Genomic DNA, 15,415 nt, shown 5'->3' with positions numbered 1-15,415 from the left:
TCAAAAACAGATGCCAGTTTTACATTTGCACCTTTGCTTTTTCCACTTCTGCATTTCTTGGGATAACATTCTCAAGGACATGCACACTCATGAGTACACAGTGGTGGTGTCCCTGGTGAGGATTTTCTGAACACTTGGTCCTCAGGCAAAAAATGATATGGCCAAAACCTGTGTCAATCATGGTTTTAGCTGTGCATGGTTCCCTGGGGCAGAGGGGATGTTAAAAGTGTTCTTATGCTTTCATGGGCAGCAGTTGAGGGCTCTGGAGTGTTTGGTGTCACATGAATGCAAACCTCGGCACTTTTCAAAGCTTGATCCCTGTAGTACCTCTCATCAATGAATCTGCTCTTCTCTAATTACTGCTCATGCCTCAAGCACTGTGGAGGGATGATCTGATTGCATGAACCACTGGATCTGACTCCTGCTTTAGTTAGAAAGAAGAGCATCAGAGGCTCCTTTTCTGTGCCACCTTGAGCTTCTTACTATTGATATAAAGTTAATAATTCACTAAACCCCTTCCAGCCAGGACACCCTGTAAGGAATACTTCCCTTCTTACAGGACCAATAAAAGAGATTCAGACATTAAGAATTGATGGGAGTTTGGTGCAAATGAGCTGCTCTCTAGTGAGTAGGTGGGTGCTGCTGTCCATCCAGTGAGACTTGGGGCGGTGTGGAGGAGGAGCCGTGGCTGGGGGTTGCTGTAAATGTCACCGAGGGCTGCGCTTGCATTGTTGGCACAGAGCTTTAGTAAATGCAGTGTCCCGCAGTGTCCCAGCAGCTGAGTCTTCACAGAAGGGCAAGCAGAGGACAGGGAATGCCAGTTTTACATTTTAATAGAGGGGGAATAAAATTCTTGGTCTATGGTGGGGAGAGCTGCTATGCTTTACTGCCATTGCCTCAGCTCTTGCAGACTGTTGGGAAGAAAGGGTTTCCACTCACCCCCACACAGAGCCAGCACTGAAGGGGGAAAAACTAACTTCTGAAGCCAACATTTTAGAGGAGAAAAAGCCCTCTAATGAGAGTATGGAGCAAGCCCAGCACTTGTTACTATGCTGATTAGGAGTGACAAGTATATCTCTGGATATTAGGGAAGTAGTTTAAAATATGCCATAGTTTTTAGCATAATAAGATGCACTGCAGATATGTCACATCCATTTTATTCTCCACAGCTGTTTACAAAAGGGAAAAAACCCACCAAAATCCTGAGATTGGAGCAGCTGCAGTCACTCAGCTGTCAATATGGGACAAGGCTCTTTCTGCTCTTTTATTTCCACTTCACTCTGTTCTGCTGCGCATATTTGGCTGTTCTGTGAATTTGCAGATCATGAGATTTTTTTCCAACTGCTTTTGATCTGTACAGAAAGACTCACCCAGCTCTCATTTGAATACATTAATACTTTGAGTAGGCATTTTAATTTTATGTTTACTGGCTTGTTTCCCTTTGTAATGTTATCTAACTGACAAGTTTGTCGTGCTCTGCATTACCTTTAGACTTTTGAATCTAAAACATTTCCTCTTTCCTGAAAGCGATGATAATTTTTAGAGATGCTACAAAGGCATCTTCATTTCCTCAGGAGAAAACCTGAATTACCCTCAGCTTTGATTACTATAAAATCAACACTGAAGCACGTAATTTCTTTTACATCATGAACAAAGTATATTTTATGCCATCAACTGTAGTTTGAATTGTAGTTTAAAGATCTGCCTAAGCACTAACAGCAGCATTTTGTTTGTGATTTCCATGCCAGGGAAGTCAAAGCATTAAAGGAATTTTCTGTGTTGGAGTCTTTCCCACAAAGGTCTGCTGTCTTTTCCCCAACAATTGTGAATGTAGCACAATGTACAGAATTTTAGCAAGAACCCTGATTCCTAAACATTTGGCCAGAAGGATGAGGAGAGGATGTGGGTTTTGTTGATCAAGCACAACCATTTCAGTGGAAAAAATGCACTACATCTGGTCAGACAATTGATCTCGTTGGTGGGGTAATGCTGTCTTTGGGGAGGGTATAGGTGTTAGCAAATCACCAAACTGTGAACCATTCACTGTCAGAAGCATTTGGCTTGTGTCTTTAAGTTCTTGTGGTCAAGTGTGGTACGGTGGGCTTGAGAAAGGAATGTGTTTTGGATGACCAGGATGATGAATGTATGATGCTTCACGTTTATTTGTAATGTTCTTTTTATACTTAGAAATTGCTTACATGTGTATCTGTATGTAAATAAATGTTTAATCCTTTCCACTTGGTCTTTAAGGTCTTTCATTTGTTTGGTTTTTGGTTTGGACTGCAAAGCAAAGTTGCCTTAAATACAACACATTCAATTGACGTGATTTGACATTAGACCAGCAAACAAATGGCTACTAAAGATGTTCTGCTTGGGCTGAGCATACTGAGGCTCTTGCGCCACTGAGACCTCACAAGAAGAGCACATGTAGAGCTGCTCCCCATGGGAGCCAGGTCCCTTTGAACTAGAAGAGAAAAAAAATTCCAAGTAGGAGAAATTATAGATGTAAGAAATGCCAGCATCAGGCACTAGAGGGTGGCCTTTGACAGAGGCACCATCCACTCACTGACCTTGCAAACCTGTTGCAGGTTAAACTCTTGTCCTAGCAAGATGCTGAATTTGTGTAGTATAAATATTGAATGATGGTTGGATGCTTTGGTCATCTCTTATTCTTTGACCCAGTCACTTTTTTTTTTTTTTTTTTTTTTTTTTTTTTTTTTTTTTATGCCATTCCTTCTGTTGAGCCTTCAAATTCCTGTTTTCATTCTCATTGAACTCCAGTGGAGTTCCCCAATAACCAGCCTTCCTCAAGGCCTAGAATCCTTTTGGACAAGAACTCCCATTTTAAGATTTTTGTCTTTTGGTGAATACATAAAGTTTGTGCTCTGACTCTTTATGGGGATCAGGTTTCCTCCCCTGTGCTCTGCTCCACATCAAAGATGACTCCTGTTAACATACTGAGAAACGAGCTGTGAGGCCTGAAGACACTATGTGTCTTTTATTGCCTCTTCCACTGACCTTGAAGCTCCTTCCTTGGTAAATGTCTGACATGAGGGCTGGACCATCTGCTCTTCCTTCCCCAGGAAGCTGGCAATTTGAGTCAGTGAGATAACAGAAAGGTATTTGGATAGGGAAAAGTCCCAGTATGCTTCTAGGTAGGAACGAGGCAGAGAGGTTGAAGGAAACATCCTTCAGATATTCAGACCTCTTAGGAAGTGAATATTTACTGAAAGAGAGGAAGGCTGGAATGTGCTGCTTTTGAGGGGTGAAGGCTGGAGAAAACAGACCAAGCTCTTCTGGGGAAAGGTAAGTGGCAGGTGAAGAGTGGCAGCTCTTCCTTCCAAGGAGTATGTAACCAGTGGGATGTGCAACCTTCTTGTTCAGCAGGTGTAGCAGCAAGGGTACAGCCTGTGCCAGGCTTTGCTGAGGGTGAATGGAATGTGAGCTCACAAAGGCTCCCTGCAAAAAGGGAACAAGCTGCCCAGGGGGAGAAATGCAAAGCTGACTAAGTACAGGAGTGAAAGCAAGAGAGCTTTTTCTGCCCCTCTTCCATCCTCTCATGGTCGAAGCTCCCTATTGAGCATGTGGGGAGCTCTGCCCAGAAGATGTCACCTTGCTGACAGGGGCCTGTCACACAACAATACTTTCTGCTCTTCACTCTGTGTGCAGTCCTCTCGCACAAAGCACAGGAGGATCTGAGTGCCCTGCTTTAATTTCAATAGTATGGCACAGACAGTCCTGCCTAATTTAAAATCTAGTCTTGATTTATGGATTTCTATGCATAGGGAATCAATCACAAACCCACTATGCATTTTCAGGAGTTTTATTACCCTCAGAATTAAACATGCTGAGCTTTAGACTTCTTGTACAAGCTTATAATTATAATCACATCAGCCTGCACCAAAGCTATCACTTACCGTAGTATGTGAATGAATTGTTTGCTGAAAAAAATCACTCATGCTGGACCAAACAGTTCATGTCAAGATGCTGTCAGGTACATGATGTAGAAGCTCTGGCACTGTTTCATAGCTAGCTTCATCAAGTCTCTGGTGTCTCACTCAGATCAGTTCTAATTCCTGGTGATAGAGTGGGTATCTGTCCAGTTCAACACAAGGGAGTGCTTAAAGAGCCAATGATAACTGCAGTACCCTATTGTGTGCTGGAGTAGAAAAAACTGGTTTCAAGTGTTATGAGGTCTTAAAACCTTTTCTGTACTTCCCTATGCTCAGTGATTTGAGTATGAGTAATGCTGTCTTTCACTTCATTTCTTCTACATAAGCTATATATGCAGATTTATAATTTCCAGGCAGGTAACATTTCTTATCCCTTTTCCACTTGCCCCAAGAGTTCATCAAGTAGGATTTTATTTTCAATACATAAAATCTTTTCAATAGGCACAGCTCTTGGTAAATGCAGGCACAAGTCCAGACCTTTTCACTTGGCCTCATCCTGGAGCCCTGCCCTACCTTGCTAGAAGTAGCCCTGGTGTGGTTTTGGTGCACTGATTTGCTGGGCTAAAGCTCAGCTGGACAACTCAGCAGCAGCTTGCAAAGCCCTTACAACTTCTGCTCTTACCTCCTGTCCCTCTGGCTGTGCCAGGAGGCCTTGCATAGGGAGCTCTGTGTCCTTTACATCGGAGCCCTGTCATGTTCTGCAACAGTGCTGTCACTGGCACCACACTTGAAAGTGACTCCATGCACAGGTTACCGTGGTCACAGAACCACAGAATGGTTTTGGGTTGGAAGGGACTTCCAAGATCTTGTTCCAATCCTCCTGCCATGGGCAGGGCCACCTTCCATCAGGCCAGGTTGCTCAGAGCTGCATCAAACCTGGCCTCACTTCTGGGGATGAGGCATCCACAGCTTCTCTGGGCAACCTGTGCCAGTGCCTCACCACCCTTGTGGTGAAGAATTCTTCCTGAGTATCTGACCTAAATTTCCCCTCTCTCAGCTTAAAAACATCATCAGTTTATCAATTAAACATTGTTAAAAATTGTGATGTCTAATTTTGCTCTTTCTCTGTCTCCCTCTTTGCTATAACAAGACGTTCCTTTTTCTTCTGTTTATGTCTAGGGTTCAGGGACTGCAGGGCTGTAGGCTTGGACCTGTCAGAAGAAATCTTGTGCCTCTTTCCACTGCCATCTGCTGTTGCAGGAACAACCAGAACTTTTGTGGTGTGCTTGAGTATCTTGCTAGGGAGAGAGCAAGATGAGATTAGGCCTCTCAGTGATCTCCAGAGCTGTGCTCCATGTCCTTTCAGGCAAGTCTTTGAACATGTGCCTAGATTTCAACAGTAAATAAAGAGGGGAAAAAAAATAATAACCAAACCAACCATTGTTGACTTGGAAAAGCTTCTTTGTAGAAGGAATTTACCTGTGCAGACCTGCTGCATAACCACGGTAAGTTTTCCTTGGGTCGGCCTACAGGAATGCCTGCAGCCTCAGCACATCTGCACCCTTGGCAGGAGAGGCTGTACCTTATTTATACCCTGCTCATCCACAGGAGAAGCTTGTTTGATTCCTGTTCTCCCTGCCATTGCTCAAAGGGAAAAATATTTGATTAGAAAGTGCAGAACTCAGGCTAGAGACTGAGAAAGTTCACCTGTATGTTCTGTGATGGTGATCCACACTAAAAATCATGCATAAGGAACAAGGTAGTTAAAGTACATGCCCTTATTCCTGAAAAACTCTTCTGAACAAAGAGGGAAGCTTAAGTAGGTGCTGTAGAAATTATATGAGGCCTCAAACCTAGGAAGATAAAAACATCCACCTTGCAGCTGAGAAGGAACCAAGTAACCCCTCCCTGTCACCAGTCACAGTGTAAATAGTTCATATTCATTTTATACCTCAGAGGAAAAAGTCACAGCAAGTACTTTTAGGTCTGTTTCTGGTTCTACAAGTGTGGTGGATCCCCTCCACACCCCCAGGTCACACTAGGACCTTAAAGCACTCACTCAATACAAAATGTCAGCATTTTCAGGTTGCTTAGATCCTGTGCCACCAGATTTACACATCCCTCTGCAGGACCTGACTTAAAAGCTTACAAGCAGCAGATCCAAGATTTCTCTGTTCAACGATCCTAAAAGCAGCTGTTTTGGGTTGAGGATACTGAAGCCCTTAAGGAGAGGAAAGACACTGTCAGGAATCTGTCACTAGCAGTCTGTAACTTGAAAAAGCATGTAGGAAAACTGGGAGCTGCTACCAAGCTCTCAGGATGGCCCCCTTCACCCAACTCAAGGCTGTCACAGGATCCCAAATGGGCTCAGATACAAGGCACCATCAATCTTCAACAAAAACTTGGCCCTTCTCCCAAGAGAGTCATCAGGCAAGAATCTGGACTGGACATGGATTCCAGTGCTGCTCTTGTGATAAAAAGACAACAGTGAATATTAAAACACTTCACCCACTTGTACTTCATGAAGTGAGATCTATTAAATATTCACACATTTATAAAAGTGTTTATTGCACATTAATTTTTAAGAAAATATAGTTATTACAAATTCTAATTTCCCTCATCTCTGTGGTACAAAGGTCTGAAAATAAACCTAACTCCTCTTTGCAAGACATATGCCAACAGGTGTATAAACAATTTAACTTTTAAACAGCTCTTTTCTTCCACTGGATCCTTTCCAAACATTTTTAAAAAAATAATTTAAAAGAATACAGCATATAAATTTATCTTTCTTAGTATTTTGGCTTATTGGAGAAAGGGATCCGTGCTTGGAAGAACAGCTCAGGAGACCAGACAGTTGGCCCTTCCAACACAACCTCTGAATAATTCCCACCTGAGAGGTGAGTCCTGCCTTCTGAAGGGGAACAAGTTTTCAGGACTTCAGGATCCTTTTCAGGATCCTTTTCAGGATCATTTAAAAATAAGGTCTTGGTGACACTTGCAGATAAAGGAGATGTTAGAATCCTGGGTTTATCCCCAGGGCTTATTTTCTCATTTTGGATGAGATTGTCATAATTTTCACTGTTCTTTCTGCTTTCAGAAATAGAGTTCCTGCCAGTGTGCCCACAGGCAGACTGTAAGTCAGCAGCCCAGCTAACTGTTTTTAAATTTGAAGATGCAGTTGGTTTCAGCCCTTTGTTTGAAGATGGAGTGATCCACTCCTCCAAGCTGGCAGGCAGTTGGCTGTTAAGAAACTGCTGGGAAGCAGAGCTACCACTTTCTTTGTCTTTCCTGTTCCTTGGTCTCCCACGTTTCACCAACTTGCCGGTAAGCTGCTGCAGCAGAGTGTTCTGAAAGGAAGACCTGGATCGTTTGCATTTGGAGTGGATTTTAGTGGGATTTTTAGGGGTGAAGATGGTGATAAAAGAGTTTCTTTCCCCAACAGGCCATCGTTTCTGCAGTGGTTTTGTCATAGGAGTTGACTGTGAATAAGGAACAAAGTCCTGAGCAGAAACTGAACTGCACTCTGAATCGCAAAAGGAGTAAGTTACAGGTGTGCTGTGCTTGCTAAAAGCATGAGGGGACCTGTGTAAGGATGAGCTCAGTTTTGAACTGCTGCAAGGAGCACCTCCAGGAGAAAGCACTGATTCAGCTGTGACCGTCTCTGTCAAAGTATCTTCCTGTATCAAAGAATTACATGATTTATTTAAGAATTCTACAGGTTTTGCTACCTCTCTTACACTTGCATCAAAGAGATCAGCAGAAGCATTGTAGCTGCCTTCAGGTAAGATGTTGTTCCACTGCACCTCTTTCCTACTAACCCTTCTGAAGGTATTATCTGACAGTTCTGTCAATGGTTTTAATTCTCCTTTATATATCCTTCTTGCATTGTTTGGAGTTGGTGGATCAGCGACCTGGGGCCCTGTGAGTGTAAGATCCGTTTTTTGGCTTGGTGTAGAATAGTTTTCTTTATTTTCACAAGCAGCTAAACAGCTTTCACATGCAGAATGCACACAGGTGGCTGTCTTACTCTTTTTTAAACAGGAGGTTTCTCTGTGCAGCCCAATAAAAGACCAAGATGAATTTGCAGGGTCACTATTTGCTTCTTTGGACTGCATGCATCTGCTCTGAGAAACGGAAGGCTCTGGTGTAACTGGCAAGGATGCCCCACCTTCCTTGAGGGTTGAAGATAAATCACTAGAGGAAGACTCATATTGTGAGACATCACTCGGAGAGTCTGCATTTGACTGAAGACAAGCAAACACTGTAGTCTCCCAACTATTGCTCCCTGCTGGTGGCAAAAGCCTCCCTGAGACACTGGCTGTAGGCAAATCACCTACAGCTTGCCTGGAATACGATTTGTTAAGATTTACACCCAACTTGGTACTTTCAAGATGGATGTGTTTGCCTGCATCAAGGCTGGGTGATGCTACAACATTCCTGCCATCCTCTATTCTGGCTAACAATTCATTTAGACTTTCTGAGAATGGGAGCTCTTCCCAAAGCATAGAGTCCGTCTGAGACACTCTAGCTATATTTATGGGATTAGGAGCTGAGGCATCTTTCTTGCAAACAAGGGAGTTGTGGGATTTTTCTGAATAACAATAATTTCTACTATTAGTTTTTGGGTAATAGTTTTTTACCTCAGATTCCAAGGGATGCTGTAACAACTCGGAACTGTTTCCATGTGAACACTCGGTGTTTGAAGAGGAAACTCTCTCCAATTTATCAGTTGCAGAGATACCGTCAGTCCGACTAAGCTGTGAACTTGATTCATTATCCTTCTCTTTATCCCCTTCCTTCACAGAAGAGATCAGGAACTGTGAGTCCCAAAGAGTTTGATTGTTGAGGCTTACACTGCCCAATTCTGCAGAGACAGGCCTCTCCTCTTGTTCATGCTGTTCACTAACCAGCTTTCCCACTTCCAGAGTGGGAAAGTCTTCCGCTGTTACCCAAGCAACAGATGAAGTCAGACTCAAGGATTGCTGCCAGCACCCTAAAAAACTTTCCCTGCCACTAGACTGAACAAAACAAGAGCTCCTGCTCAGGCTAGACAAGCTGCTGAGCTCACTGAGAGGTTCATCTATGGGAGTTGATGACACATCAGGTAAATATGAGCTGTTATTACAGCTCCTGAATTTTGCCGACTGCAGGAGACGATCTAAGTAGCTGATAACAGTAAAGCCAGTAACAGCAGCATTTGGCGGGAAGATCTGGCACGCTACGAGGTTTTTCGTACTTCTATTGATTCTGGAACACTTCTGCAAGATGCTGCTGGCAGCAGAATGCCTTCCATCTTCCCTTGCACAACCCTGGGGGAAGGAAGAAAACAAAAAAACAACCAACTTAGAGAAGAAAAAAATAACACATGTCTTCTAAGTCAGGCGTAAATTTCAGTCTCGCTTTTTGTCAGGATCTGCAGGGAAGAGAATACAAAACAGTCTGTCACACAAGGCACTCCCTGGGAAATAAACTCTGGCAAGGGCTGTAAAGGGCATCACAGTGAGAGGTTCTTTGCTTGTTGCAATTACAGAGTTTTGTGGCTGGAAAAACAACCAAGAACTCTGAGAAAGGACTTCACAGAAAATTTTTTCCTCCCTTTAGGGCACTGGATGCTTCCGGGCTTCCTCTAGTGCAGTTCAGTGTGAATGCCTGGCAGCCTAAGGCCAGTGCTTTGCTTTTATCCAGGAGGCACTGGGCAGCACTTGAAACAAAGCACTCTGGTACCAGATACTTGACTTGGCAGCTCAGCTGCCAAAGCCAGCATGGTACTTTCTGTGCACTACATCCGTGAAAGGGAAATAAGCTACAACCTTTATCTGGTCAGATTTTTTTAGAGAGAGGTGTTTGAAAGGTGCTTTAACTGCAATTCTTTATAAAAGAGTCTGTGCAAGGTTTGAGGCTGAAGGCTGTTAGCCAAGGACAACACCCTCCTAGTTAAGTCTTTAAAAAGTATGTCATGCTGACTCTGAATATTATCTGGGATGGTACAACTGTATACACAGCTGAACGTGACTATACAGAAATGTCTGCAGCCAAGACAATTCAAACAAACAGTCTTTGACTGTGTGTGTAGGAACAGCCACAAGGCTGGTAATATCTAGGGTTAGTTATATCTCTCAAGGCATCAGGCCCACAGACCTGGTCAAGGGTTCCATGCAAGGAAACTTAATGGATTAAGTCCTCCAACTTCCATTACTTAAGATTCTGTACATCAGGAGAAGTCTCAGTTCAGACACAAACCTCGTCGTGCCTGTGGGAGAGGCAAAACACTTGCCAGGTAGGATTTAGTTCACAAATTTTGTAATATGAATGACTCACATATGCACCACACAAAGAGAACCTTAAAGACTGTTTCTGTAGAAATATTGCTAAGAACTAATATTTCAGAGTGTGTTAAACACATGAAAGAGCCACCAATGCAGATGTTGACCAGCTGTACTTTAACAACATTTTGAAAATGCTCTTATATCCAGAAATTAAAATGCAACAAAGAGATGTGCTTCTCCATACATTTCAGACTGGAAAGGAGAATACACAGCATGGGAAAGGTAGTGCAGTGCTTGGAAAGAGAGTCTGTTTCTTGCTCCAACCATACATGTTTTTTTTTACAGACTCCAAGCTGTTACTGATATGCACAGGAGCTGGCATTGCTCAGGCTCTCCAAAAAGCACCCTGACAAGCTGTTAAGCTGACTACTGCCATTCAAGATGCTTTTTGGATGTGACTCATTTTAAAAACCACAGGAGTCAGGAAAAAGAAGCAGAATCCTTCTCATGTCCTAGCCTTATATTTTCTCAAACTTCAAAAAGATGTTGTACATGCAGCTTTGATAATTCAGTTGAGACCTCTAATTGGCTACAGAAACTCACTAAAAGGCCATAATGTAGATTAAAAGTTACCTTCACTCCAAATAGAAACTTTTTTCCAATGAAACAGGTTTCCACTGCTTGAACTAATGCTCTTGTACATGACTCTGTGTTTGTTTCTCCTGACAGCTGGTTGAAGCCTTGAATATACCTAGAATAAAAACATATAGAAGTATTGGCCCCACAGAGGAAGAAGCCTTACACAGCATTTTAGCTGCATAATAGTGCTAATGAGGACTCATGTTAAGGAAAATATTTTCTGGTAGCTTCAATTAAAGATAGGATAAGAACAGGAAAACCATGAACCTATAAATTCAATTTTTTAGTTCACTTAACTTGTTAGTGAGATAAAGTCAACAAAACAACCACTCTGAACATGTTTAATACACAGTTGTATTAAAACAACTGCATTGTGATTGTTGTGATTTTTCTGCCAACACAGTGACTGTACAATGCTGTCAAGATGCTGCTATTTCTTACACATCCTTCCTGCCCAGCCTTTACAGCACGGTAGTATCCATGTTAGACATGGAAATAACTGCTTTCCACAGCTGACAGCAGTACAGCAGTGTAGGGCAGAATGCCTGCCACGAGCATGTCATTAATGCTGCTAATATGGCATTACAAACAATTAATCTTTGAGCCAGTGATAACACAAGGCACTGGAAAGTAACAGACTAGAAAAGAAGCAGGGATCTGCTTCTGAATATCCCATCCAAGCAGCTTCACATTTCAGAAAATCTGAACCCTATACTGTGGGTGGTCAAGCTTTGAGAACTAAGAGACTTCCTTAGAAATCCCTTCTTTCTTCAGGAAAATTTGGTCATATTGCCAAATAGTCACAAGGTGCATTCAAACTGTTAAAAAAGAAAACCCAGAGGCTCTATGTGGAAAAGCCAACTTACTTAAACAAAGGAAATTCAATCATCTCAAAAAAAAAAAAAGGACACAAGGAAGAAGCCAAACCAACCAACCAATGAGGCTCACTTAACAGGTAGTAGCTGCATTCAACAGACAAGTGGAGGATTTCTTCTACTACCTAGAAGTAATCCATCTCAAAACATCAAGATTTCAGGAAGAAACAAACTTCAGCACTTTCTCAAGGTGATGGGTACCAAGGAAATTCTGGAAGGGAGCACTTTAGCAGTTACTTCTCACCCATCTTCCCACCATCTAGGCTCATTGCAGCTTTTTAGACTGTATAAATAGCAGCAGCTATATGGTCAGACAATCTATTCCTTACCTCTGCAGATTTTCTGCGGTGACCCCAAAGAATGGATCTAAGCAACTTCCAAAAACAGTGATGTCAAACAAATCAGTAATGTCAGCAATCTTTAGGGACAATCTATATCTGTAGCTTGCATCTTTAGCTTCACCTGTGCAGCCACACTTTAGACAGTTGAACCTGACAAAAGACAGGAAAAGGATAAAAAAGACTGAATACATGAACTTCTGTTGATCATTGCTGAGGTAAGAATTTATCTGCAGCCATAAGTATTACTACTATAATGTATCAAATATTCAATAAAAAACTTCAGGATTTTTTTTCTTATTCTTTACTCCTTGAGGCATTAATGTCACCAAAAGCTCAGAGCAAGATGTGTGTATAATGACAGAATGACTCTGGCTTCTTTCACTGATTTATTAAATGCTAGCCTGTTGTCAAATTGAAGGGACTGTGGGCTTTGAGAGACTGTTGGAGTGTAATTTTGAATTTCCTTAGCTCATTTTTTTCACATTTCATTCTGGTTTGGGATTTTTTTTCCTGCAGCTTGAGTATAAATGCATAGGTTTAAAAAAATAATCAGGAAACAGCACTATTATCTTGTACTTCAGCATCTAAAACAACAGATACCCTTGTTCTACAAAGTCAGCTCCTTCCATTTAGTGCTGACATTCATTGATTTACTGTTCTTGTGTGTGTCAGAGATTTCACCCACCACTGCAATTAAAAAAGAAAGCTCATACATTTCTGGACATGCACTCAGTGAAGAGTCACACAGGACTACCAGGTGTGCTGCACATATAGAATGAGATGAAAAAAAAATAAAATCAGGATTTGATCTGAAATTTTACCACTTTATTTAGGGTTCAGCTAACAGAGATCCCCAAGTTAATGGAAATCAGTAAATGATCCCCATAACAGGACGTACCTCCTGGAATCTAGTATTAGCCTAGAAAAGCAGTTTTGACAGGCAGGATAGATGAAGCAGGAATTCTGGATGGAAATCACAGAGGCAGCTAAGAATCCCTGCACACTATTCATGTGCTCACAGTATCACCTGAAACGAGTAAATCAAAACGAGATGTTAACATTAACTGCTTTCAGTTGAGTTATTTTAACATTTTGAATAGCAGTCTTCAGGAAATGATGACCTCTGTTTGAAAGTAGAAATTCTATTAACTAACTTTTAAAAAAGAAAAAAAAAAAAAAGGATAAAGTTATGTAATATGAAGGAACTGTTTATGGCATTTGCATGCCATTGCACACAGATGATGCAAATTCTCACTTGCATTTAGGGATTTTTATTAGAATTATCCTTGGGCACAGCACTGCAGAAAATCACTTTCTAATTATTTTCCTTAATTTAGAGTGAAGTCAAAATGGGGTTAAAAATGGAAATGATTCTGCACTTGTAATTCTGAAAACGCTTCAACACCAATGATTTGGAAAGAATACTCTTGGGAAGAAAAATCTTGGAAAAGGCTCACAACAGCAACAACTGTATTTGCTCCTATATTACATTCTTTGAGCTAAAGGGGAAGCTCCTGATCAACAGAGGCTGTACAGATTTGACAAAAAACCAAAACATTTAAATAAATAGGAATTAGTTCATTTTTATTCCATACTGCTTCCCTGCAGATTTTTTTTAGCTTTATTATACTCTACTGCCCAAACCATCCAGTTTTAGGAAACCTCCCCCGTTTTAGACAGACAACTTTTTTCCAGCAGACGTTAGAAACATGTAGACAACAATAGCAGAATCTTGGAATGGTTTGGTTTGGAAGGGACCTTAAAAGATCATCTAGTTCCAGCCTCAATGCTACGGGCAGGGACACCTTTCACTAGACCAAGTTGCTTGGAACCTTATCCAGTACCTCACATCACAGAGTTCCAACTAAAATGACCAAAATGTTCTCTACTGCTGAATCAAAAGACTCCTTAGAAGTCCATACTTGCAAAAGCTCTTTTATCACAGCCTAGCTAAATATAATCTCTCTTTGATATAAACTGTAGAATAGGAAGGAATTCTACATCTTCATCCCAAAATTCTCTCTGAGAGACAAAAGACCAAAGAGATAGAGGATACTCAAGTATGGCTTTTACAGTTTAAAAAAGATCCCACATTCTATAATCAACAATGATGTTTTGTTCATATTTTGCCACCAGGAAGTTAAACTTACAAGCTATTCCTTTGCCCTTTGGGACACCTTCCTCAGCATCCTGGTAAAAACAAGATTTGTAACACTGAATACTAGAAAAATGTGACTAAAATCATTACTCTGAGTAGTTCAGATGAAAAAAAAACGAAAAACAAACTGTAATAGGGGGCCAAACAAAATGAGAAAAAAAATCTCTTTAGAACATATTAACAGAGACTCATTTGACTCAGTATATTGAATGGTGCATGCCTTCAACTCTTACTGAAAGGGAACTGTTTTGTTCTGGTTACCAAGATTTTGTACAAGACAACAGCAAAAAGTACACGGAAAACACATCAATATATAGGAAAAGAATAACAAAGTTAAGTCTGAGCTTTTTATTGCCAAAAAAGGTGGGCTTGGAGAAACCAGCAGGTGCTTTATTCCCACCTGTTTTCAACTCAGAATTCTAGAAACAAAGTTTAGCTTTTGTTATCTGCACTTTTAAAAGGAATTAAAAACACACAAAAAAAACCCCAAAAAAGGCACAAACGCACACCCCAGGAAACAGAGAACACTGCAAGTATTAAATTGAAATACGGGAGATAAAGCACAGCGTGTAAGTTCTCACACAGGCTCTGTCAAGAGCGAACAGACTCGAGATCTCCACCTTTATTTCCCTTTGGAAGGAATACAGAAGTCACTACCCGGACTCAGACTGAAAGAGGCTGGCACGAATAGATCCCTTTTACTTGAACTTTTTGTAATAAAGCAAACAACCCAAACCTCAGCGCCGGGACGCGGAACCACAGAGCCCTCCGCGCTCGCTGCCTGTCAGCGGCCCGGCTCCCAGCGCGGTTCCTGGTGCCCTCTGGTGCTGCCTCGCTGTCTCCCTAAGGAAAAGCAAAGCACGTGTCGTTAACACATCTCACTCCCGTTTGCCCCCCTGAGCCTCCCCGAGGCCGACAGCGAGCGGCCGGTGCGGTTCGACTCACCCGGGCTCGGGCTGCGCTCGGTGCCGCCGGGCCAGGGGTGCAGCGGGGCCTCAGCGGCCCGGCCGGTTCCGCAGCCTGAGGGCAGGGCGGAAGGGCGGAAGTTCGACAACTGAGGGCTGTGGAGGGGGCGGGACGAGGCGGCGTTCAGCCAATTGTGACGCAGTCCGAGGGGCGAGCTGCCCCTCTCGCCCAATCACAAAGCGATAACGTCTGCCGCGCCCCCGCACGGCGCGGAGCACCCAGACGGGCAGATCACGTGCTTTGGACAGCCAATCGCTGCCTCCCCGCGGGAGGCCGC

The 15,415-nt window shown here is 42.4% G+C and overlaps 1 protein-coding gene across 3 annotated transcripts; it reads right to left on the bottom strand.

Moving 5' to 3' along the window:
- Nucleotides 1–3,807: 3,807 nt before the first annotated feature.
- On the bottom strand, nt 3,808–15,405 carry DDIAS (DNA damage induced apoptosis suppressor). 3 transcript variants are annotated; one of them, XR_015284853.1, is made up of 8 exons: nt 15,118–15,405; nt 14,909–15,015; nt 12,913–13,041; nt 12,003–12,164; nt 10,793–10,910; nt 8,534–9,202; nt 5,373–5,537; nt 3,808–5,279 (listed from the first exon to the last, which is right to left on the bottom strand). XR_015284853.1 is itself a non-coding variant. In XM_086882197.1 (7 exons), exons 3-7 carry the CDS (start codon nt 13,023–13,025, stop codon nt 5,256–5,258), a joined length of 1,086 nt encoding a protein of 361 aa, XP_086738323.1. In that variant the 5' UTR covers nt 13,026–13,041; nt 14,909–15,015; nt 15,118–15,405; the 3' UTR covers nt 5,141–5,255. The 3 variants fall into 3 exon arrangements, 2 of the variants coding, with proteins under 2 accessions (XP_086738323.1, XP_086738322.1); XM_086882197.1 differs by lacking the exon at nt 5,373–5,537 and having other exon boundaries at nt 5,141–5,279; XM_086882196.1 differs by lacking the exons at nt 3,808–5,279; nt 5,373–5,537 and having other exon boundaries at nt 6,437–9,202.
- Between the last annotated feature and the right edge of the window lie 10 nt (nt 15,406–15,415).

Source organism: Cyanistes caeruleus, chromosome 3, assembly GCF_971803275.1.
Source record: "Cyanistes caeruleus chromosome 3, bCyaCae1.hap1.1, whole genome shotgun sequence".
In the NCBI taxonomy this organism is placed as follows: domain Eukaryota; kingdom Metazoa; phylum Chordata; class Aves; order Passeriformes; family Paridae; genus Cyanistes; species Cyanistes caeruleus.
This window is presented reverse-complemented; position numbering and strand designations above follow the sequence as displayed.